At 53.4% G+C, this 25,476-nt stretch overlaps 1 protein-coding gene across 1 annotated transcript; it reads right to left on the reverse strand.

Annotated features, from left to right (window-relative positions):
- Window positions 1–18,688: 18,688 nt before the first annotated feature.
- Window positions 18,689–25,288, reverse strand: TIMM21 (translocase of inner mitochondrial membrane 21). The gene is made up of 6 exons (XM_058676885.1): window positions 24,745–25,288; window positions 22,207–22,269; window positions 22,011–22,108; window positions 20,116–20,189; window positions 19,927–20,032; window positions 18,689–18,957 (listed from the first exon to the last, which is right to left on the reverse strand). The coding sequence occupies exons 1-6, from the start codon at window positions 25,280–25,282 to the stop codon at window positions 18,853–18,855; spliced, it is 984 nt and encodes a 327-aa protein (XP_058532868.1). The 5' UTR covers window positions 25,283–25,288; the 3' UTR covers window positions 18,689–18,852.
- Between the last annotated feature and the right edge of the window lie 188 nt (window positions 25,289–25,476).

Raw genomic sequence — 25,476 nt, forward strand, 5'->3', positions numbered from 1 at the left:
GCTGGCTCTGGGGTCGCACTTACATGTTAATGGGGAGGTGAGTCCGTGAACAGCAAGGACTGACTGCACCCACTTGGCCTCTGCCATGAGCTACGGTTCAGAGCAGCAGCCGTGCCCACTGGGGTGTGATTTTGATGCTCTGCACCCTGGTGACTCTGACGATGTAACTTAAACTGTGTACTCAGTGATGTGTCACCTGACCACAGAAGCTCCTGAGGAGGGGAGCACGCTTGTCCCCTGCCCAGGAGAGAGGAGGTGACTGCCCCTGCTGGTGGGGACAGCTCCCCCTTGTTGTGAGACAGTTACGTGGCCACCAGGCCATTCCTGGGCCTGTGTGCTGTCACACTGCCTGCTACCCTCCCCTGCTGTGGGCACCAAGAGCCATCCATCCAGGCTGTGTTAGCCAGGCTCTGCCTGACCCCCAACCTACAGGAGGCAGCAGGCACGAGAGCCAGGCCAGGAGCAGGAGCAGCTCGTGCAGCTGGTCTGTGAGCCCTGGCCAGGCTGCAGCAGGCGTGCGTGGCAGTGCTGGCTGTGGGAAGGGAGAAAGGGCCCCCACTCCAGCCCTGATTCTGCCTCCCTCCCTCCATCCCCCCACATCCACTGTGGGTTTGTTTCCTCTAGTTTGCCTCCCTGGCGCCTGAGTAACTTTTCGGACCTTCTGTCATCTGTTCAACAAATCCATCTGTGTTGAATTCCTGGATTTGCTTCTTAATACTCAGCATGGCTCCCACCTCCCTGACCTGAGCCCAGCTGACACACATGCTCTAACTTCATCCCACAGCTGAGCCAACAAAGATGGAGACCACAGAGCTGATCGGGCTTAGCTACGGTCGAAGCAAGAGCAAGGCCACCCCGTGGGCCAGCCTGCCTTCAAGGCCGGTGAGCTAACCATGTGCTCCCCTCCTCGCCCGATGATGGTGGAACTCCAAGGAAGCTCAGACGCACAGCTTTAAGACAGGTCAAATATAGAAAAATACAGAAGGCAAATTATTCTAGAATGATGCCACATGCCTCGCAGCCTTTGCTGGTAGGGGCCAGCTCTGGAACGTGATGAGGGACATGATTGGATGTGGCTCTGCAGCTGAAGCCCTTTCCCAAGGGGGAACTTGGCTGTTGGCCTTGTTCTGGCTCTGGGAACAAGGCTCCTCTCTCCCACCTGGCCCTGCCCGGTAGGTCCTGTCCCAGCGGTCACAGCATCTGGCAGCAAGAAGAGTTTCCCTTCTGCCACCTTCCCTCTGAAAGCTCAGCGCTCCCCTCTCCTGCCCTGACCGGCTTCCCTTGTTGTGTACAGGTCCCTCTGTCTCTCTTTTTCCTTCCTCTCCTCCTAAGACGGTGCACCTGCCCCCTGGCAGCCTTTGAAGTTTACAGTAGTTATGACTGTGCGTGGCAGAACAAGGTGGGCTTTGAAGCAACATCAGGCGGAAAGGGGGGATGAAACCCTCGAGGCCCCCGAAGTGCCATCTCTTGTCCGTGGCTAAGCATCTTCCCTGCCTTTCAAAACCGCAGCCAAGGTGAAAAACTAATAAAAAAGTGAGAATTCCCACCTTAGCCATTAGTCTGTACTCAGAGTAAACCATCCCTCCAGGTTTCATATTGGAGAATATGTAAACTAAAATGTTATTTACTGAAACGCAAATTATAATGACAATCAGGGAAAATTAAACTGTCTATAATCTAATCAAACAAAAATAATTCCAAATTATTCATGTTTTAAAAAAAACCTATTTTTTCCATTGTCCAGATTTCTCAGTAATATAATTGAACCATGATATGCCTTTGAAATTCTTCTTGTTTTATTTGTTTTTGCTGTTTCCAGATAACTAGAAACCAATTTAGTGACAAAGAAGTATTTGTAAATCAATTATAGTTCTTTTCAAGATTTATTTATTTGTTTTGCAAGTCAGTTACAGAGAGAGGTTTTTCATCCGCTGGTTTACGCCCAGGTGGCCTCAACAGCCAGTGCAGGGCAGGGCCAAAGGCAGGAGGTAGGGGCTGCGTGCAGGTCTCACACACGGGTGGCAGGTACCCACACACTGGGCCACTCTCCACTGCTTTCCGTAGGCCACTAGCAGGGAGCCAGCTGGAGTGGAAGTGGAGCAGTAAGATGCAGACTGCCTGCATGGGAGGCCAGGCGTTGTTGACAGCGGCTTAATGAGCAATGCTACAACACCTGCCCAAGGAAACAGCGTCCGTGGAGCGGAGTGTGCGAGGGTTTACCAGTGCACGCAGAGCGACACAACAGCACACGTCCAGCTGGAGCTGGCTGTGTGCTCTGGCCTTGTGGCACTCAAGGCTGTGAGCACTTGGCAGTGAAATAGTTTCTGCCAGAGAGATAAGATTGCAGGAGCAATGAATGTGTCCCAAGCTTGGCGCTGGGAACCCAGTCTCCTTGCTCTCCTGACCTTCTGTGAGTCAAGTGCGCGTCTCTCGCCTTCCCGCCTTATCTCCCACGCTGCCTGCTGTGTCCTGAGCACTCCACGAGGACCGTGAAATGTTCCACACACAGAACACACCTCATTCAGTTCTCCCAATGACGTAAGAAGTAGAAGATGACTTTCTCTACCCTACAAAACAGGGTACTAACACAGAACTTCCAGAATGTCAGCAGGCGCACAGCTAGCCAGGGACACAAGGCAGGGCCAAGTGCAGGCAGTAAAATCAGTGCCACTTGCACTAGGGGTAGGTCTAGAGGAGGGTGGCCCTGGCACCCAGAGGCTGCCCAGGCCAGAACTCTCCTGGAAGCCTCGGGAGTCCCTCGGGCCACCTGCTCTAGCACACATCCTCTCAATGCTCAACATGAACAGAACTAGAAGTCAGGGGAAGGGGCCCGGGATAAAGCAGCTGGAAAACGTGGGGTCCACCTCAGGACCCCTGCCAGCCACCCAGCCCTGAGAAGGCCTGTGTACTTGGCAGAGCCCCCTAAACAAGGGAACCCAGAGCCAGCATCCAGCACCGCCAGCCTCACAAGTAGCCACTGGCCAGCCCGCATCCCCAGCTGCAGCACTAGACCACTGCCCCATCTTCACCCTCACTACTCTCCCCGCCAGCCTCACAAGTAGCCACTGGCCAGCCTGCATCCCCAGCTGCAGCACTAGTCCCATAACCAGCATGTAAAAGGTTATTTTACAATTCTTTCTTTAACTCATATCTAAGCTTTCCTTTGTCTTGCCATGCCATCCTCACGTTAGGCCTCAGTTATTCTCAAGAGGAGGGGCACAGAATTGATCATAAGCTGCTCTGAGCAGTCAGCACCCAGACCTGCTACCTTCCTTCCTTGCCGTTTGCTGAACAAAAATGAGATTCTCATGCTTGCTGTGCTGAGGGAGAGAGGTGGTGGGTAAGGCTGAAGGTGTTTCCACGTGGACGTGTTGCTGTGGCACTGGTTCCAGGCAGTTTTATCACCTGCTAGGATCTGAACGTGGCTGCCCAAAGCTTGCTACCTCACCACCTGGCCTCAGCCACCTGGCCCTCAGTCCGGGACGCCCATACAATGACCAGCCGTTCATCTCAGGAATGTCCTTCCCACTCCTGACTCCAGCCCTGCTACCACCTGTGGGCAATGCCCCGAGTCACCGTGTACCCCGAGCTGAGCGGAGGGAATAGGGTTACAAAAAAGACAACATGCAGTGGGTCATTCTTGTAAAGAGAATGCCATTTATTTGAACTTGCCTGCCTTTTTATAGTCTGCCTAGTTCCTCCCAGTATTTTCCCAATGCTCAAGCAACTCCTAAGATCCCCCGGGGGTATCTTGAAAAAGGAAAAGCAGGGAAGAGGGAACATGCGGTCAAGGCAGGGGCTAAATGTATCAGGCCAAGATTGCCTATCCTGTTACCCCTTGAGAAACAAGCTAAGCTGTGGAGTTAACCCTGGGGAGACTGGGCCCGGCAATCACGCCCTGGCTGAAGCCGGCTAGTCCTGAGGTAGCATCTACCAGGCTCTCTGAGGTGAACTGAGAGGCCCTGGGCCCAGCCCCGTGGGCTGTCTGGGTGCAAAGCCCTCACCAAGAGCAGGCTCCGGACTGTGTCAAGCATGTTCCAGCTGTCCCCAAGGGCCAGCTGCCTCCAGGGTGCAGCTGCTCCTGGCTGCTCAATCCTCTTTGATTTTTTAATTTTTGTGTTTTAGAGGCCAGGAGATATCACTTTTGTTTTGAGATGTGTTTCGGATGCTTGAAGGCACAGGAGCCTGACTTCTTCAAGGTCACATTGCTAGGTTCTGTGCTGATGTATTTCTGAATTGTGCCCAGTCATGCACATCTGCTGAAGGCATGAGTGTATAGCAAGGGAGCAGACGGCAGCGAGAAGGGGTTTGGGCTCTGAGGGGACAGCTGTCACACACGTGCACCTCCGCTGTGAGGGGAGCTGACCACTTCTCACCTTCTAGGTACCCATGTCTTGAGTCTGCAGCCCACCATGCACTGTGCATGGGTCTTAGTATGACAAGAGCTCACAGATGGAGCTGTTAAACACATGTGCTCACTTTAGAGGTGAGCTGAGTGCAGAGATTGTCAGCTTATCTCTCCCAGTTAGCCCACTTGGAGAAGTATTCTCAGAACGCCCTTGATCCTTCTCCAAGTATGTGGAGTCATGCTCTCTTCTGAGAGCCAGCACTTTAATCAAAACCTGTTAGCGCCAATGGGATCTCAACCGCTGACGGCTTTGGGGTTATTCTTTTTGCTTCTACAGAAATGATTTAAGCACTTTCTTCTGAGCCACATACAGAAGCCCAAAGCACCTGATTTAGGAAGACATCTATTGCCTCGGAACTCAGTGCTGGAACAGCGAGTTCCTGGCATGGCTCTCTCGATCAGGAGAGAAGCACTGTTTTCAGGCCCTCGCGCCAGCCTCCCACTCCTGCACCAGGCGTTCCGAGGACTGCACACACCCGTTTCAGGTTTTCCTCTTGTACAGCTTTAAAACCCTCTCCTCACCCTATTTCCCTCCCAAGGATTGTGGCCAAATGAAGCGTTCTATCAGGGAGCTAGGAAGAAAAGCATGAGGCCTCAGCGTTCTGTGGGTAAAGACATGAGTGGTACTGTCTGACGGTGCCCCGGATGCCCAGACCCCAGGCTGCAGGCACCAGAAGGCACTGTCAGCCCTTCTGCCATGGACCCAGAAGGTGCTGCATGTGGGGCAAGGGCCCTGGTAGCCCTAATTCCAACGTTTCCAGCCCTGGAGCCATCCCAAGAAACCAGCTCTTCCTGTCCCACCACCACATTCCAGAGTGAGAGAGCTAGGGTCCAGGAGTCAGGGCCCCCGAAAGCATGAGTTCTCTCTTCTCAGATGATGCAGCCACGCATGGGTCACCCAATGCAAGTGCTGCAACGTGGACACCTGTCCTGGGGGAGGAGAGGTGGGCGACCAACATGCTGAGCTCATGTGGGGGGTGAGGGGCCAGTCTGAGTGCTGGTGGCATCTGTCCACTCACTCTGTCCTCCTGACCCGAGTGAAAGGTCCAGGTGTCCTGCTGCCCCACCGAGCATGCTGCCCTACCAACAGGCTCCACAAGGACAGAGAACCTGGACTTCAGGTCTGACCCTCCTCCGCAACCTCCCAGTTGCTTCCCAGGGAAGCTTGTCACTTCCCAGAGACAGAGTCTGTCGCTCTCCTGGGATCCCGGTTGTTTCCGGCCATGACTTGTCCTTGGTGAAGCCCATAGAACCAAGGCCTGGCTCTCTCTGCCTGCAGCACCTGCCTCAGGCGCAATCTGAAAACCCCATCTCTCCAACCCCTCGTCACAGGACCAGTTTCGTTCTCTGACAGCCATACAGGTTTCTTTCTTCTTGCCTGAAGGTGGCTGTCAAGTTCTGAGACTGTAAATCCGTGCTCATAAACTCATCCAGAAGTGGAAGAGCTACGGCCCAGCTCTGTTTGGGTGTATTTCTCTCTATCCACAGCCCAGGTTGAAGGTAAAAAAATGAGAGAGACCCGTTGAGTTTCTGAGAGTGCTGCCAGCCTCGTCTGTGAATGCCCCACCAATCCCTGATCTCAAGGACTCATTATTCCTCTGCCCCAGGGCTCCCTGTGGGCACAGCCGTGGTGCCTGGCATGACCAGTCCTCTGCCCCAGGGCTCCCTGTGGGCACAGCCGTGGTGCCTGGCATGACCAGTCCTCTGCCCCAGGGCTCCCTGTGGGCACAGCCGTGGTGCCTGGCATGACCAGTCCTCTGCCCCAGGGCTCCCTGTGGGCACAGCCGTGGTGCCTGGCATGACCAGTCCTCTGCCCCAGGGCTCCCTGTGGGCACAGCCGTGGTGCCTGGCATGACCAGTCCTCTGCCCCAGGGCTCCCTGTGGGCACAGCCGTGGTGCCTGGCATGACCAGTCCTCTGCCCCAGGGCTCCCTGTGGGCACAGCCGTGGTGCCTGGCATGACCAGTCCTCTGCCCCAGGGCTCCCTGTGGGCACAGCCGTGGTGCCTGGCATGACCAGTCCTCTGCCCCAGGGCTCCCTGTGGGCACAGCCGTGGTGCCTGGCATGACCAGTCCTCTGCCCCAGGGCTCCCTGTGGGCACAGCCGTGGTGCCTGGCATGACCAGTCCTCTGCCCCAGGGCTCCCTGTGGGCACAGCCGTGGTGCCTGGCATGACCAGTCCTCTGCCCCAGGGCTCCCTGTGGGCACAGCCGTGGTGTCTGGCATGACCAGTCCTCTGCCCCAGGGCTCCCTGTGGGCACAGCCGTGGTGTCTGGCATGACCAGTCCTCTGCCCCAGGGCTCCCTGTGGGCATACCCTTGGTGCCCATCATGACAGAACAGGGCTAACCAGTTTCCCTACACCTACTGACAGCAGTCGCCTCTGACACACCCTTGAGCCCTTCCAGCTTCCTGCTCCCTTGCCACTGGGCTCTACCATGCATGCTTTTCCCAGCCCAGGTCGTTTGTAGCACGTGTGCCCTCGGTGGCCGCCCTTTCCTCTCAGACGCGGCAGTTCCCAGTACCTCTTCCTCTGATGAACTGGTATTAACAAACATTAATTTTTCCTGCAGATGTTTTCAAACATGATGCTCACTACCGTGGAACTAATTCTCTAATCTCTGAGGCAACACTGGTCTTAGGTCTATTATTTCTGAAGAGGAAAACGAACAAACCAGTTAAACATGTCCCATAGTGCGCACTGACTGGTTTGTTAGTTCCAGCATTAATTTAATCCCCAAACTCCATAGGCTCAGCAAACTTTTTAGTAAACTACTAATGAACCCAAACCCTGACCTGAGAGCCTCATTCCCACGCATCCACATTCTCAGCAGAATATCCCTCTGTCTTTGACGGCCAGAAGCACATGTTGGCCCCAAAGGCCTCAGCTACTGCTTGCATGGCTCTTATGGCCATATTGGTGACATTAGGAGGATCTGGCATAATACAAGTTGCTAAGGAAATCGGCTACCCAGTTCTTGTGGTATCTGTGAGGCTTAATCAACGGGCTCTATTTATGTCCAACAAACTTAAAATCACTCATTGTCAACTGTGAGTCCCTTGGTACTAGTGAATGTAGCGATTCTCATCCGAACAGCATCAGGCTGGGCAGGGGCTGCAGCTCAGATGGAAGGTGGGGCCCGCAGCGCTCACAGGCTTGCAAACGCAGACTGTGGATGAATTCGCCACAGCACTAATCACCAGCCCTGGCATTTCGGTGGCAGTTTGATGGGCGTGGCCAGCCTGTTGGGACGTGGTCATATTGGCTGCTGCACCTCCACCCGTTGACTGTACTTGGACTGTGGAGAGCAAAGTTTGGCTATGGGAGGCACTGCTGTCCAGGCACCCTCCCTGTCCAGGGCCTCGGGCCCTGGTCTGTCAGGCTGGGAAGCTCCTAGCCAAGGGAGGCCGAGCCAGCACCCCCCTCCCACCTGCGGCGGGGGCTCAGGATCAGCTCCTGAACGTCTCTGATCTGTGCTGGGTTAATTTTCAGCTGGGCTTAATGCCCAGGGCTGAAGCAAGGGGCACAAAGGGCAGTGTGGGGATCTTTGGACTGGCAGGAGTTTCCTGGTTCATATTCTGCCTGCATAAACTTTCCTGACCTGTCGGCTCCTGGTTGTGCCAAGCAGAGGGGCCTGGTTGCCTCTGTGGAACGGGAGACTCTGGTGTGCCTGGCCAGGACAGGCTGTCCCACCCTCCAGGCAGGAATGTGCATCCCCTAATCCGCCCATAGTTATGGGTGTAGGATGACACTCCAGTATACGTGTAACGCACAGTGCGCAGTGTTCAAAGCCAGAGGCAGCACTGCCCTCGCCCCAAATGCGAACGACCTCCAAGTGCAGGCAATACACGAAAACAACAACAAACCTCTGAAATTGAAAGTATGTTTTAAAGGGTTTGGAAAAACCCCTGAATTTCTTATGGGGGAGAAATATCACCTAGGTGTTCCAAGGGCCCTGTTAAATTTGTTTAAAGATTTATTGGTTTTCTCACTGCTCAGAAAGGCTGAAGTACAGAGATATCGACCTTCCACCTGCTGATTCATTCCCCAAATGACCAAAGCCAAGAACCAGGAATCCCATCTACACTGCCCATGCGCTTGCACCATGCTCTGCAGCTTTCCAGGCACGTTAGCAAGGATGTGGGTGGAATGCAGAACAGCCAGGGTGCTTGTGTTGCAGAAGGGGGATTAACCTACCACACCACAGCACCTGCCTCTTTAGATTCCCAATGCAGATGGTCTTAGGGATTCCCACCCCAGGTGCTGGTTCCTTCCTGCATTCATCATGCTCTGTCTGGGAGGGTATGGAAGAGTTCAGTTTCAGACTTCCTGCCTTCTAGTGAGAAACACGATGAAGTCTGTGGGTGCTCCTGCTCTTAAATGTCTTTAACTTCACACTGCTGGCATCCCCTGTGTCTGCCTGGCCCCTCGCTTCAGAGCTGGTCCTTTCTCACCTGAGTGGTGGCACAGGTGCGCTCCGACACCTGCTGGCTTTGGGCTTCCCGTGAGCCTGTTCCTGAAGCCAGCCCCGCTGAGGCCAAGTCTGCAGCCCCGGTCTTCCCAGGTCTCCGTAGAGTTAATGAGACTTGCCAGGGGATCTTGAAATTCAGGTTATGAAATGAATCTGAAACTCATGTCTTCACAAGTTTGTAAAGATTTTGAAGGAATAGTTCATGACTAAATTTTGCTGTGTCTGAGTGACACGGCCATTTCCCCGGCCCTTCATTGTTTACCGCTGTGTCTATGGTCGCCCTGAACTACAGAATCTTGTTGCCTTTTATTCATGAGACTCATTTGGTGAAGCATGAAGCCTGTTTACCGTAATGTAGACATGTTATCTCAAAAAGTAAAGACAGGAAGGGAGGCAGTGGGAGGAAGCAAATATTGTTTTCTCAGAATTGGCGTCTACAAATTATGTTGAATCTCTTCAAAATAACTGAATAAAAAATTGTATAAATGCCTCCAGTTAGGGATGGGGGAGGGAGGGGGCTGATTCCTTCCTGCGGAGTCGGTCGACCCCTGGAGGGCACGCGGGCTGCAACAGCCTTCGGCGCCCCAAACCCAGGTGTAGCCCCAGAAGAGGGGCACCGGCTCGATGACCCAGCACGGCGCACGCGCCTATCTGCCCTTTTCTGTCAAGTCCTTGAGTTAGAGACGAAGCCGGAGCTCCCTCTTGCGGTGGGTCGCGCTAGCCTGCAGCTCCGGCGCTTAGGACGGTGCAGGCGCAGCTCTGAGAAGGCATCTGGGTGCCCGGATACCTCAGGGTAGAATTCCCTGCCCGTTGTGAGCAGGGAATGGCCGTGCTGTGGGTCTGGGCTTGGGCAGGTTGTTAGTATGCTGACCTGACTTGAAAGACACCCAGCAGTTGGGTGACTGTTGCTCTTCCAGAGGCCTCCAGGGATGAGGGAAGGTGCCTTTGAAAAAACTGATTTCTGTTCTTTGAAAAGGACACACACACACACACACACAGAGACAGAGACAGAGACAGAGACAGAGAGAGACAGAGAGGCTTTCCATCCCTCGATTCACTCCCCAAATGGCTCCAAGTGGCCAAGGTTGGGACAGGCTGAAGCCAAGAGCCTCCTCCGGGTCTCCTGTGAGCCCCCAAGGCCTTAGCAGGAGCTGGACTGGAAGTGGAAAGCCAGGACCCGAATCCATGCCCGTATGGGATGCGGGTGCTGCTGGCAGTGGCTTTACCTGTGGCAGAGCCCCATAGGAGGGTGCTGCGAACTTGGCCGTCTAGGTGAGTAGAACTGAAGTGAAATATTTTAAAAAGTCAAAGTTAAAAAGTCAGCATTTTAAGTAAAGCTTGGGTCAGTGGCACTGGCTTTTCCTGTGGCCTCGGCCTGCAAGGGGCTGGGTGGGAGCCTGCTCTCTTGCCCAGCCAGAACTTGTGGCATCTGGCCATGGGTCCAAACCTAGTAGAGGGAGACTCACTCCCATCTGGGCTAGACAGATGAGCTGGAGGGAGGAGGAAGAGAGGCTGGCGGTACATGAACACTTGCCCACTGTTTTGGGGTTGAAGCCGGAGGAAGGGGACCGTGAGCCAAGGAGTGTGGTGGCCTCTAGCTGCTGGTAGTAAGCCAGATGACAGCCTCTGAGAGAACTGTGCTGGTGCGGCAATGTGGGGAGTAGGCCACTGTGATGGGACAAGAAGGCAGTAAGAAGTGGGTGCTTAGAATCCAGCTGGCATTGGGGAGTCACTGGCCAATGAGGGGGCAGCACCATGCAGGCCAGAAGGGCCTCCCTGGTGAGGGACGAGCTGGATGCTGAAACCATAATTCCTCTTCATCCTGGATTGGGACCTACTGTGAGGCAGGGGGCCAAACCTTGGCCACTCTGATCTGCCGAGTGGACAGTGTGGAAGCGAGTCCTCAGCTGGCAAGGACGGCAGCTGCTGGCCGTGGGTGTCCTGTGTGAACATGGACTTGGAACACAGGGTGTGCCACTGCAGCGCTCATCAAGTCTCCCCCAAGAGCACTGTCCTGTGAGAAGGGCTCTACTGGGTCTCCTCTGCTCCAGGAAGGGTAGAACTGTGCCCCTCCTCGGGGGGTCACACAGTCACGCCCTTGCCCCACCCGCGCTGCTCTGCTGCTGAGCAGGACAGCAGTGTCACTGCCCTTGGGGTCTCCTTTGCTGTAGCTGGCTCTGAAATTGTGGGAGGAGTCAGGGCCTTGCCTTTGGCCCCCTCCTGTGCAAGTTCTTTGTCCTTTTGAGTAAAGTAAGCCAGGCTCCCATCTGTTTTCTGTGTCTGTTAATAGTGAGCTTACCAATAGCAGGTGCAGGTGGGAGTCTGTGTTGGTACTGAGCCCACTTCGCGCGTTGATTCCCACAGCTCCTTCGACCCAACCCGGCTTCCTCGAGTTGTAGGGCGGCTTCAAGAGAAGTGGAAAACGGCATTTTCCCTTCCATGTTGAAAGAAAAAAATTACTGCAATACACACACACTCTCTCTCTCTTTTTTGATAATAACAAAAATAGAAAACTATCCTGTGTAGTTTGGGCAAGTCACATTATTGAACCCAGTGGAAAGGGAAACACAAACTAGCAACCAGGCGATGGCCACCTGCTGACCGTGTTCCTGCCTGGCTGCCCTTCCTGTCACTGCAGGACAAGTGCCTGAGACACCTGCAGGTGAAGACCCAGCACCCAGAGTGTGGGCGTCGTGGTTAACCACCCGGCCCACAGCCTGATGCCCTTTGAAAGTAAGACATTCTGTATTCTGGAGCTTTCCATGCCTTCAGGGCCAAGAAAAGGCACAAGGGGCTGTCTGTGGATTAATCATGATGATTTGAGAAAACAGCAACTCTTCAAATAATGTCAACTTGCACATGCTTGTGAATTTGTAATTATGCTCAAGAAGGAAAAATATCAAGCATGCCAAAAAGTAGTGTGACTATCCAGGGCATGCCTCCGTTTTCAGAGGTCCGGAAGGGTCAAGCGAGTGTGGGAATGCGGGTGGTGTTTTCTGTTAAAACCCACGCCTGTGATGAGGACAGTGTGTCGGTGCTTGCCCTGTGCAGGTACAGGATGTCGGCGACAGATCTAAAGTATAGAATCAGAGGCTTTATGAAACACAGAGTATATGTTACAGTGGAAAAGTCAAAATCAACCTGCTCCCCTAGGACTGGCTTAAACACTAGTTCTGTGATCGTTAACTCTTCTCTCAGCTCACCTTTGAATGTGGCAAGGTCTTTGCTACTTTGAAAATCCCTTTCTTGATTCTGGTAACTGTATCCCTTTGGGTCACAGATTTGTCACAAGTGTAGCCTTACTCTGCTGGTTTGAGAGCATCACTTGGTGAGGAGGTGGCTGCGTGCTGGGCTGTGCTGGGCCTTGCTGGGCGTTCTCTGGGACCTGGGGCACAGGGGGCTTGTACCTGGCGGTCGACGCCTGCTGTTTCCTGGGGCAGGGGCTTCAGTGTGCGGTCACCTGCATGTCAGCATGTTTGGTTCCCTTTGATGGTTGAATGCTGGATGCTGAAACCTGCTTCTCTGCCTGGACTTCTCTGGAAGTCTGCAGGTGTCCTGGCTACCTGGAGCATAGGTCCTTGAGGCTGCGCCACAGGAGCCAAGGCGAAGTCTGCCTTCAGTCTGTCAGACTTGCCTAAGACAGCGCCTGCAAGGCCTGGGGTGCTCCATGTTGAGTGGATGCCATGTGCTGGGAAATCCCTCCACATCCTCCCCTTCTTCCAGAGTTGAGTGCAGCTCTGCTCACAAACAGGCTAAAGGAATCTCAGCCACAGAGGGCCCGAGGCCTGGGAGGTGCCATCTGGATACATAATGTTGTTGGTTGGAATAGCAAGAGGGACAGCAGACCTGGAGGCTGATGTGGGGTGTGCTGGAGGGAAGCGCCACAGCCTGGGGAGTCAGTGTTTGTTGCTCGGGGTTCTGCAGGCTGCAGGTCCAGGACCGGTGTCTGCAGGCTGGTCAGCTCGCATATGGCCCCTTCCGGCTATGTCCTCGCTCAGCCCTCTCTGTGTTTGCTTCTTGGTGTCTCTGCAGGTGTCCACTGGAAGAACACAGGCAGACTGGAACAGGGCCCACCACAGGACCTCACTTTAATGCAATCACCTCTTTAAAAGCCCCAAATTCAGGCAATTCTGAGGAGCATCCACATGTAAATTTCAGAGGGAACAGTTCAGCTGGGATCAGGCAGTCTGACACTGTCCCGGTCCTCATTCCTCTACCTCTTTCTTCTTACTTCCTTCTGTCCTCTCCTTCCCACTCTTCCACCCTCCCACTCATCTATGTACCTGTTTTTATCTTCTATTTGTAGACCTACATATTTTCTATTTATAAATCTATGTATCCGTCTCCTGTGAGACTCCCTTCTGTTCCTTAGGCCCTAATATTCCATGGCAGCAATCTTAAGATTCTTTGCTGTTCTCACTGACCTCATTGTGCAGCTGACAGAGAGAAGTCTTCCACCTGCTGGTGCGCTACTCCAATGCCTGCGATAGCCATGATCAGGGTAGCTCAGAGCCAGTGGCTTGGAACTCCTTTGGTCTCTCCCACCTTGGTGGCAGGCCCCAGATGCTTGTGCTGTGGCATGCTGGACCGAGGTGCACATTAGCACGAAGTTGGACTGAAGGTAGAGCAGGCGGGACTCGGGCATCTCAGTGCCTTCCGCTATGAAACCTCAGGGCCTCCCCCTCGCTCGAGTGGGAGTTCTCTAAGACAATGGTGCAGCTTGTCCTGTTAAGATTGCCTGCAGCTGACAACAGAGTGATAGAAACATGTACTAAGTAATTTGTTGAATGAGCAAATGAAACTTAACACATGGAGCACTACGTAATATATTTTCTCTGTATTAAATGCTACTATAAGCATATTAAATTGTAGCACATTAAGTATAGCTGAGTAGAAATTCATGAGTGAGGAGTGGAGGAGTTATATTTGGATGAGAATAAGACAAACAGAAGCAATAACATTGAGGGTTTATTAGATGGAAGGAACTCAGTGAGGTGGTACTGGTGCTGATCAAAACACCTTCATAGCTGAGTTTGCAAGGTGCAGGGCTGGAAATCTCACTTGACTGAAAACAGGACTTTGGATAAATTCTTGTCTTGCAAACTAGTTAAAGAATTAGAGCAAACAATGCAGGGAAATGCTGGTTTAAACTGAATTCCAACCAATTCACTGGCAGGTTGTAACACGAGCAAGGTCTAACAAGAAAATGACTATTTGCAAATTCATAAAAATGAAAAAAGGGGGCCCAACGTGGTGGCCTAGTTGCTAAAAGTCCTTGCCTTGAACACGCCGGGATCCCAGATGGGTGCCGGGTCTAATCCCGGAGGACCTGCTTCCCATCCAGCTCCCTGCCTGTGGCCTGGGAAAGCAGCTGGGGACAGCCCAAAGCCTTGGGACCCTGCACCTGCCTGGGAGACCTGGAAGAACTCCTGGCTCCTGGCTTCAGATCGACTCAACTCTAGCCCTTGTGGCCACTTGGGGAGTGAACCATCGGACGGATCTTCCTCTTTGTCTCTCTGTATTTCTGACTTTCCAATAAAAATAAATAGATCTTAAAAAAAAAAATAAAAAGGAGGTACTGAGTAGTCAGGTATGTTATTCCAGATTTTAGAGAAAAGATGGGAGTGAGCCCATGGACAGCAAGGCAGAATTGGGGTTGATGGAAGAAGCACTTTGGAAAAACATTTTTTTTTCTTTTTATTGTATTGTTGTTGACAATCTTTACATAGTTAATTACAGTTAAAGGAAAAAGAAGAAAAGAAAAGAAAAAAAAAAGAAAGAAAAAAAAGGTTCAGGGGGATAGGAAAGTGGGTAATGCTATTATGTCCATATTGTTTCCATCATGTATCTGAGGTAAAGGGGGATATTGAGGGAGAAGCCCCACCCGGTTTCCCGCCCACCCCAAGTCCCGGATGTGGGGCATGCTCTGAGATATGTGCTCAAGTGGTGTTAATAGTTCTCCAGTTATGAATCGCTGCCAGTTTCGCTCGATGAGGTCGTCCACTGATTGATACGGTCCATCATAAAGTCTCCGCCTGCCCCATAATTTGCTGCCAACACATAGCTGAGATGAATGATTGTCCTGTTCTGTCTTCTGTCTTTTCTTGGTTAGAGTTCTGAGTCCAGCAGTTCGATTGGGGAGATCTCCAAAGATACTTTGAGGTATTCCCAGACTAGTTTCTTGTATGTTCTAGCAAGCACAGGGCCCGGCACAGTCCATCACCCCGATCAGCTGGTGGTTTCAATTGCTGTGTTGGTTCTGTTTTCAGTCCCGAGTTGCACTGGAACCAATGGGTGTTGCAGTCCAGTCTGGTTCGGCCCTTACATCAACCAGTGGGAGCTGCAGCCTAGTCGGGGCAACCCACGATAACCCCCACCAAGCCCGCCCCCTACCCTGGTTTGCCAGTATGTGTAGCAGAAGACCAGTCTGTCCCCCATCCCATTTGGCTCTGGTACTTGTCAATGGGTATTAAAGCTTAGTGCTATCTAATCAACTCAACCATCCAGCCCTCACAGCTGTTGTTGAGTGCCTCTCTATCTAGCCATCCCAGCCCCCGTCCTAGTTTTCATGCCCTCCCACGGGAATAGTGACCCAAGAAGGGGGAACCCACTTTTCCCTCCCAGGTCTCTCTGTCCCGGTTTATGCACTCTTTAGGTGGTCCTGTGATTTGACTCGACAGAATTAGTCCCCAGTGCCAGCTTCTGCCAGCTGATGCTGCGGCCCTGATCTAGTCCACATGCAGCGTACAGGTGTTATAGCCTTGCTTAGTCGGGTCTGTCTCTATCCCAGCCAACACTCTCCAGTGGGAGTAGCTGACCGGCGAGGGGACCAGTCCCTTAATCCCCCCGCCAGCTCTGCCCCTTCCTTCCTGGATCTCACGTGTGCTGGATGGGTGCTGCATTCATATCCAGTACAGGCAACCACGCCCTGGCATTCCATAATGTGTACTGGTTTTGTCTCAACCAAACCCGGCCCATCCCACACTCTGTTCTGGCGATCGGATTTGCCAGTGGTTGACATGAACTGATTCAGCCTGGTCTGTTCCTGACCCATGCCGAATGTATGCCAGTGGGAAACTTTCCATGGCCTATTCTGGGCTGTTTCCTATCATGCTTCTTGCGCTTACCTGCAGGGACTGTGTCCTGCCAGAGGAGTTGCCCAGGCTCCTCCATCAGAACCCCTCCCAATGCCAGATTTTGCGCTTGCCAGGGGGTTCTTGAGCCAACCCTACTCAGTTCACCTCCTGTCCTAGTAGGAACAGTGGTTTTTCCTGGCTGGCTTTCACCCCATTCTGGTTCTTGTTGTTGGATGTTTCAGCCCAGTCATGGCTCGTCCATACCCACATACAGCTCAAACATGGCTCAGAAGAGGAGTGAGACCCAGCCTAGTCAGTCCCACATCTACCCTGGTTCTCCATAACACCAGATGGTATTGGGATCTGAACCGGCCTGGTGCATCCAATCCCAGCCCACACTAGTGCCTCGGGTGACTACAACTGTTTCCTAGATAGAACGCAGCTCCCATTGCAGCACATACACTCCTTGGTGGGAGCCTCATCCCAGTTGTGGTGTCCCCTTACCTCCCAGTTTGGGCCTGTTCCTAGCCGTAAATCACGCACCTGCCCGTGGTTGCTCTGAGGACCATTAGGTGCAAGCCTCAAGTTCATTTGGGATTCCCTCATTGCCAGTATTCTGTTTCCTCCATTTTGATTGAAGGGATCCCCAAAGAGACTTTGAGGTGTTCAGAGATCAGGTTACTAGCAAGCACAGTGCTTCACGCCCCCAGCACTGTGGGTTCAGGAGGGAGCCTCCCAGGCAGCAGGTCAATGAACCAAAAGTCAAAAACTCTCTGGCCGGGCGGCCAGCAGGCGCCCTGGAGCAGCTCCCCACGTGTACGTGGTAGCTACTGTGTGTTCCCAGGCTTGAGGCGTGGCCATCCCAAGGCCCCCCGGCAGGCAGTGGGGTAGCTGCCTGCAGGAGGTTCAAGTCCTTGGGCCCCAGTCCCACCCTTCCTGGCTCCTCCCCCCAGCTCAAGCCACATGGCGAGCAGTAGGGGAGGCCCAGACTCGCTACACAGACCCCCGGGACTCACCCAGAAAAGGGGTAGCCATTGAGGTTCCGGCAAATCTGGGAGCAGCTCCCTACGTGTACGTGGTAGCTACTGTGTGTTCCCAGGCTTGAGGCGTGGCCATCCCCGGAAAAACATTTTGACGACAGCAAGTTGGAGCGAAGGAGGGAGCGGGCATCGAAGTCATTCAGCTCTGCGTTCCCCTACGGCTACTCAGAACAATCGCTGAGGGGCACAGAGACTTTCTTCTGAAACATTTTATTTCTATTATAAATCTTACTATCCTGATAAGCTCAGATTTTCAAGAGGCATGGCAGATGATAAAATGGGCGATGCATAACCCTGAGTGTGGGAAAAGCAGCCTGATGGTGTCAGGGAGGTTTGCGGCACGTAGGAAGAGTAGGGCTGCTTTCCTGAATCTAGGCTAAGCAAGTGGAACTTCTCAGGTTATTAAGTGTTGATGTTTTGGTGGAAGAAAAAAACACTGAGCTTCTGAAACACTACTGGGAAGCCCAGAAAAGAAGGGTCAGGAGGCAGAGGTGCAGACAATGAAGAGCCCACCCACTCAGTGTTGCACAGGGAGCCAAGGATGCTGCTGCCGTTTCTGTAAAGGCAGATTTACAGAAAGACTCTCCATTTGCTGGTTTATTCCCCACATGGCCGGAGCTGAGCTGATCCAAAGCTAGGAGCTGGGAACTTCTTGATCTCCCACGTGGGTGCAGGGTCCCCAGGCTGTGGGCCATCGTCCACTGCTTTCCCGGGCCACGAGCAGGAAGTTGTATGGGTTAATGTCCATGTGGGATGCTGGTGCTTGCAGGTAGAGGGTCAGTCAGTTGAGCCACTGTACCAGCCCCTGCTATTGTTTCTGAGAAATCCTAGTTGTGTGACATTTTAACAATTGAACCCACTACGTTATGAGCATGGTGACTAAGTTCAAAGAGGAGGTGATCCTCTGGGGTCCTAAATATCCCACCCTGCTGAGAAGGCACAGGAAACTCCTCCATTCAGTTCTGAGCAAGAAGGCAAAAACCCTTGCTAGGGGATCTTGACTCAAAGCCACCTGAGAAAGGTACTCCAGACACGTGATCAACACTTCAACTAAAAAGGGGTGTCACATTAAAGGAAAGGCAGGCTCTACATGTTGGTCTCCAGGCCTCTCTGGCAGTGTGAGGGGGCGGGGACCCTTCTGGTTGCCTTTTGGGGTCCAGGAAGTTAAGACATTTCACCTCAGTCACCTGAACAAACCACAAGAGGGTCAAAGGGCTGGAACAAACATAGGCCCACACCTGGCAGGTGTCAGCCGAGTGCCCGCGTCCACATGAATGGACGCTGCACCTTGGCCATCCACTGGGTACAGGGCTGAGACGCGCACAGGCCCATACCTGGCAGTGTCAGCCGAGTGCCCGCGTCCACATGAATGGACACTGCACCTTGCCCGTCCACTGGGTACAGGGCTGAGACGCGCACAGTCCCACACCTGGCAGTGTCAGCCGAGTGCCCGCGTCCACGTTATTTACCCCCCAGGTATAATGTTCTCAATCTACAGATGAATTCCGTGTCATATAAGCTATACATAATCTACCTTTGTATGATAATTTTGAACAATTTACCACCCAGTTCATCACAGTGGTCACGTGTTTTCAAAGGAATGTGTGGAGAAAAGCGGTTTCATACACTTTTAGTAGTTTGCTTTTATTCTGTAGGCTTTATATAACTATACAATATTTTAAAAAGCACAAAATATTTAATTTTGTCTTTATTAGCATGATGTAAAATTTTTAGTAATAAAACATTCTCATGAAAAATGTTAGGTGCAGCAGAAATACTGTCATGATTGCCAACTGTATGAGCTAGCGGTCCATACCACCCGCCGCCCGGCAGGGCACGGCACGCTAGCAGCATCACCTCTAATTGTCTTGAGCCCGGTTATCTTCAACCACAACAGTTCTTCCAGGGTAGGATCCGATTTCTACAAATATATATCGAAAATCGTAATCCCCGGTCTTTGGGTTCTGGAAACAAAAAAAAGAAAAAGCATGTCCAGGTCTCCTAGCATCACTGCCCCGTCCCAGCTTGGAGCCTCCTCCCCTGACCACGGGGCCTCCTCCCCGTCCCAGCTTGGAGCCTCCTCCCCCGACCCCGGGGCCTCCTCCCCTGACCACAGGGCCTCCTCCCCCGACCCCGGGGCCTCCTCCCCTGACCACGGGGCCTCCTCCCCGTCCCAGCTTGGAGCCTCCTCCCCCGACCCCGGGGCCTCCTCCCCTGACCACGGGGCCTCCTCCCCTGTCCCAGCTTGGGGCCTCCTCCCCTGTCCCACCTTGGGGCCTCCTCTCCATCCCAGCTTGGAGCCTCCTCCCCCGACCCCGGGGCCTCCTCCCCTGACCCCGGGGCCTCCTCCCCTGTCCCAGCTTGGGGCCTCCTCCCCTGTCCCAGCTTGGAGCCTCCTCCCCTGTCCCAGCTTGGAGCCTCTCCCCTGACCACGACCACGGGGCCTCCTCCCCTGTCCCAGCTTGGGGCCTCCTCTCCGTCCCAGCTTGGAGCCTCCTCCCCCGACCCCGGGGCCTCCTCCCCTGTCCCAGCTTGGAGCCTCCTCCCCTGTCGCAGCTTGGGGCCTCCTCCCCTGTCGCAGCTTGGGGCCTCCTCCCCTGTCGCAGCTTGGGGCCTCCTCCCCTGTCGCAGCTTGGGGCCTCCTCCCCTGTCCCAGCTTGGAGCCTCCTCCCCTGTCGCAGCTTGGGGCCTCCTCCCCTGTCCCAGCTTGGAGCCTCCTCCCCTGTTGCAGCTTGGGGCCTCCTCCCCTGTCCCAGCTTGGGGCCTCCTCCCCTGTCCCAGCTTGGAGCCTCTCCCCCGAACACGGGGCCTCCTCCCCTGTCCCAGCTTGGAGCCTCCTCCCCCGACCCCGGGGCTTCCTGCCCCATCCTCTGGGCCTCCTCCCCTAATCCCTGGGCCTTCTCCTTCGTCCTCCCCCAACCCCCGGGCCTCACCTCTTTCACTTCCGCGTGCACGGTTCCTTGCTTCCCTGGCTCGGAGCCCTCGATGTAGAATTTCACCCGCATATACTTCAGCCCATCTTTTACATATTCAATAAAACTGTAAGGAAATGAAGTAACACAAGTCTAAGTTCCTCTTCTTCAAGATGATCCCGAAGCTTCCCAATGCCAACGGATGGCTACCTGACATGCTGCCTCCGGCCCCGCCGTGTTGTCTCACCGTAGCCTCGGACAGGCTCGCCAAAGACACTGGTCACCTGCCAGACAGCACAGCGCTTCACTTGGTTGGTGCTTGTTTCGTTATTTTTTTTGAAAGATTTATTTATTTTTATTGAAAGGTCAGATATAGAGAGGAGGAGAGACACAGAGGATCTTCCGTCCACTGATCACTCCTTAAGTGGCCACAACAGCTGGAGCTGAGCCGATCTGAAGCCAGGAGTCAGGAGCCTCTTCTGTGTTTCCCACACGGGTGCAGGGTCCCAAGGGTTTGGGCTGTCCTCGACTGCTTTCCCAGGCCACAGGCAGGGAGCTGGATGGGAAGTGGGCTGCTGGGATTAGAACCGGCGCCCATATGGGATCCCAGCACATTCAAGGAGAGGACTTCAGCCACTAGGCTACTGCACCAGGCCCTTGGTATTTACTGTCTAAGAAAGTATTTTCTTACAAAGTGTTTTAGAAAAAAAAAAAAACGGAACTAGGACTATTAAAATATTAAAATTGCTGATTCAAATGAGAATACTGAAAAGTTACTATGTAGAAATAACCTACTAAACAATTTAAGCAATTGTTACATGCAGAGGTTGCAATATACCAGTGCTACCTGTAGTTTTAACTCAAAAATGTGAGATCAAAATGACTTCTGAAGTTTCAAAGCACAGCAAAGAAAAAAAAATGCAAGTGATTATAGCATATTTTAAAAAAGCCACATCTACAGGTCAAATTTTCCTAAGAGAAAATTCACAGTAGGAACACAATTTTTATTGAGTTAAAATGCAATTACTTTGGGACACTATCAAAAAATGTGAAATCTGACGTCACACTGAGAAGACTAGGCTGTTGGCATTATTTTGTGTCTTTGCTCTCCCATTTTCCAGGCACACAAAGAAGCAGTATGTCAAGTGACAGGTGAACCGTGAGGTGACAGCAGCAAGCGTCCCACGGACTGACCCGGCAGCTTAACACACCAACACCGGTGCTTGGCTTTCTGCTGGGCAGGCAAGGCGCCCTTCAGAATGGCGTCTAACCCAGCTGTCCGGTGTATCGTTCAGAGCTCTGGAGGTAGGACAGCAGGTGTGACTGTAACACTCTCTCACTCTGTGGGCTTTTGTTCTAAACGCTGAGAAGGTCCCGGAAGGCTGTTTGTGCACAGCACAGCCATCTCCACCTTCCCAAGGTGCGGTCTGCCAGGAACCAGGCTGCCAGCAGATGTGCTGCTGTGGTCTGGAAGGAATGTTTCTTCTTAGTAACTGTGAGGGGCCACGGCCTCATCCCTGCAAACTTCCAGCTCTCTCAGAGACCCTCTCCCTGCCTTGCCCCCATCTCCAAGTTCCCAGACTGTCCAGAGTCCAGGGAAGAGAGATCTGCGGTTTTAAAAAAAAGATGCCAAGTGGCTGGCACCATGGCATTATAGGTTGAGTTTCTGCTGTGGCACCGGCATTCCACATACCTCAGCCACTCTACTTCCCGTCCAGCTCCCTGCTATGGCCTGGGAAGGCAGCAGAGGACGGCCCAAGTTCTTGGGGTCCTGTAGCGAGCGATGTGCAGGACCCAGGGGCTCCTGGCTTCAGACTGACTCAATCCTGGCCACTGGGGATTGCACCTTTGGGTGCAGGATCTCTTTCTCTGTTTCTGCTTCTCTAACTCTGCCTTTCGAGTTTCTACATCTATATAGACATATCTCATACAATTAGGTTGAAAACACCTATACCCTGTGCAAGTTCAGAGCCAACACCTCAGGCAGCTGCTACGTACCACGCGCACATTTCACTGGTTTCAGAAGTGCTACCAGAGTTCTGCTTCCTATTTGTCATAACTTTCCCCATCATCGGAGCCTGTGTAATTCAACTTTGAGGACTCACCTCAGGATGTGATCTGCACTTTTCCAAGGCTTTCCCATATATCTTACTAGGACTGGATGCAGAAAAAAGTTCTTTGAAAATCGTGTAAAACAAGCCACCTGTAAATCACAGGGAAAGATGAAGCTAAGCAGGGGCCATGTTGCAAGGTGAGTTAAGACGACACACAGGGCAAGTTATACTTGCTGGGTTTTGCAACCTGTGACGCTGATTCCCACGAGCACCACCACGAAGTAGGACAGATCTCTTCCGGCTTCCTTCACTGCAAAGAGAAGAGGGGAGAAGGGACATGTACACCAGCCGGCGGCAGGCCTCGGGCCACTCTGCAGTATCTCTGGAAGGCGACACAGAAGAGCCAAACAGCCATTCTCAAACCTGCCGTGCGCCGGGCACGTGGCGGGTTCTCCAGGCAGGCCTAGGAATCGGTGTTTTTCTTCTGCTTAACACAGGGCTACAGTTCTAACATGCCTTGCTCTCCAGGACACCTAGCACCCCGGGCAGCCCCTCGGGAGGACGAGAGCCCTGGACACAGGCCTGCTGCTCACCGATGAAGCAACCACAGGTTCTAGGGACTAAATGGGTGTCAACTCTTGACAGCAGCACTCCAAAGGTCAGCTCCCCCACCCATGGGTGCATAAAATCCACACACAGAGTGGGCATCTGGCCAGAAGTACGGATGATTATAACAAACCTTAGAACGTGAAGAACCCAGACAAGTGGCACAGGTCCTCTACTCACACCGCATGGACCACCTGAACTAGAGAGCACCCCTCCGCCGCACAGCACACTCCTCTGTGGGGGGTTCTGCTCTGTGGGGATCTGGGTGGCATGGGGGCTGCTCTGGGGGGTGGCCTGGAGGTTGTGTGTACTGCCTCAGAGACCCTGGCACAGAGCAGTAGCCTGCGAAAAGCCACACTGACACTGTGCAGTATGGTTTCTAGTGAATGTGTATTGTTTTTGCACTATTATAGAGTCGATCATGGTTCAACTGAACCACCACAAACCAGGGAATGTCTGTACTTTAGGTACATGTGGATTAAGCAGAAAGAAGCTGCACCAGTACGCTGTTGGGGACAGTCCTCTGGATGGATCTTCACGCACCTGCAAAAAGCTCTGATAGAATCGGTATAACTACAACTTTTATAAAATAATTAAAAGTGAATCTGCTGAAAAGGGGTGTAACTGACAGGCCAGTGATGTGGCGCAGTGGGTCAAGGGAAGGCAGCAGAAGACAGCCCAGGTCAGGCCCCTGCACCCTCGAGGGAAACACATCTGGACAGTCCAGCGCTGGCTTTGCAACCACTTGGGGGTGAACCCATGGATGGAGGATACTCTTCAAATAAGCACATGAATATTCAGTAATTACCACAGCCTCAATCTCCTCAGCAAAGGTCACTGCAGATGACAGCACCCTGGGCCCGCTGGGTGGGTGCCGGGCCTGTCCCTCCTGCTCAGGTAGCACAGAGGCCGCTGATCCTCTCACCCAACATTCGGCCTGCCTTGCTTAGGGCATCTCCCTTTTTTCAGCCACTAGCCTGGGCCCCTCCTGTGTGAGTATTACATCCTATACATCTTAAAAATTCATGTCTGGGGTGACATTAGGCAGCGGAGTTAAGTCAAAGCCTGTGGAATTGGTTTGAGTAGTGACTGCTCCATTTCTGATCCGGTTCTCTGCTAACACGTCTGGGGAAGCAGAAGATGGCTTGGGCACTTGGTTCCCTGCCACCCACAGAGGAGTCCTGGGTGGAATTCCAGGCTCCTGGCTTCATCCCAGGCCAGCCCACTGCAGCCATTTGGGGAGTGAACGAGTAGGTGGAAGATCTCTCTCTCCGTTTTACTCCTTGCAGCCTGCCTGGGGCGGTGCCTTTCACACTGGACTGTTATCAGTGAAACATTACACTTCTGACCAATTCAGCAAAGTACAAAACAGTGGATAGGATTCAAATTTGTTTTGTTAACAATTACTAAAAAGTGTATGCATCGAAATGACTTAGACTAGCCATCCCGACATGGGGTTAGCATGGGTCTACACTGCTTTCTTTGCTTCCCTTTGCTTTTTCCACAAATGACTTGTGAAATAAACAGCAACAACAACAAAAAATCAGTTAAGGGCCCAGCGGCATGGCCTAGCGGCTAAAGTCCTCGCCTTGAAAGCCCCGGGATCCCATATGGGCGCCGGTCCTAATCCTGGCAGCTTCACTTCCCATTCAGCTCCCTGCTTGTGGCCTGGGAAAGCAGTCGAGGACGGCCCAAAGCTTTGGGACACTGCACCCGCGTGGGAGACCTGGAAGAGGTTCCTGGTTCCCGGCTTCGGATCGGCGCGCACCGGCCCGTTGTGGCTCATTTGGGGAGTGAATCATCGGATGGAAGATCTTCCTCTCTGTCTCTCCTCCTCTGTGTATATCCAGCTTTCCAATAATAATAAAAATCTTTAAAAAAAGTCAGTTAAAATATCCGTGAATTCCTGACTTTTCCTCCCAGAGCTACAGTTCTGCCCACTGTGTATCCTGCTTGTAACACCTGAAGGCAGGGGCTGCTCGGGTACCGTCCTCTACTGGGTCCTGGAGGCTCCTTCTCTTCTGGCCTCACACAACAGCAGGGACTCCCCTTCCCTGCTTATCTCATGACCATCACCTGCCTGCAAGCCAGCTCCATCAAACTCGTGACCCGCTTCTCACGCGTGTAGGAACTGCGGGCTCGGGGTCTCCGTGCCCACTTTGCTGAGGGCGTCCTTTACCTTTCTGTGAGGTGGACACGGCGGCGTCCCCTGGCTGGCCTCCGCGCACGGACACCTGCTTGCTGCGCTCCTCCTCGGCGCGCTGGGGGCTCGGCCCCTGGGTGCACGCGGCTCTCGAGGCCACCCCGAGGACAGGCTTCGATCGTGGCCTTTTCCGTGGCTCTTGCAACCCCCATCTCACCCCGGGCCCAGTGCCCACGCAGGCGCTGCGAAGCACCAGGTGTTGCCACGACAGCCTCTTTCCTGAGCCCCCGTGCAGCGTCTCCGCATAGCGCAAGGCTCGAAGGAGGTGACAAGTCATGTTGCTGGAGGAACTGTCCACCAGCGTCCACCACCCAGCCAGCCGCACGCGCGCCACGTCTACGCTACGCGGAGTGCTGGGAGGCGCAGGTGAAGACGAAGCATCTCCCCACGGAAGCTGATACCCGCTTTCCCTTCTGTCCCCTCTACTCCACTTACAACCCGAATAGCCTTGCACGCTGACATTCACAGGGCACCGCCATTCCTCCACAGGGTAACTCGGGAAGCCAGAGAGCATCCTGGGAACTGTAGTCCGGAGCTTCTGCTTCGATGCTGCCTCCAGGCCGGGAGGGCACGAAGGACTACAACTCCCACAATGCACCCGCCGCGTCTTCTCGAGGACCCCCCCAGATTTGCTTACGTGACTGGCACGCGCCGCACGTTCCTCCCGCAGCGAGGAGGTGGAGCCGCGTTCGTGAGGGAGCCCAGCAT

Source organism: Ochotona princeps, chromosome 18 (assembly GCF_030435755.1).
Source record: "Ochotona princeps isolate mOchPri1 chromosome 18, mOchPri1.hap1, whole genome shotgun sequence".
Lineage (NCBI taxonomy): Eukaryota > Metazoa > Chordata > Mammalia > Lagomorpha > Ochotonidae > Ochotona > Ochotona princeps.

Excerpts from the sequence above, each read along its gene's own strand:
- TIMM21 (XM_058676885.1), bottom strand. The coding sequence starts at position 25,282 with ATGCTCTCTGGCTTCCCGAGTTACCCTGTGGAGGAATGGCGGTGCCCT. Across the intron at positions 22,270-24,744 it reads CGTGTCCACCTCACAGAAAG|TGAAGGAAGCCGGAAGAGAT; the intron begins GTAAAGGACGCC and ends TTCTCTTTGCAG. Across the intron at positions 18,958-19,926 it reads TGCACGCGGAAGTGAAAGAG|AACCCAAAGACCGGGGATTA; the intron begins GTGAGGCCCGGG and ends TTTTGTTTCCAG.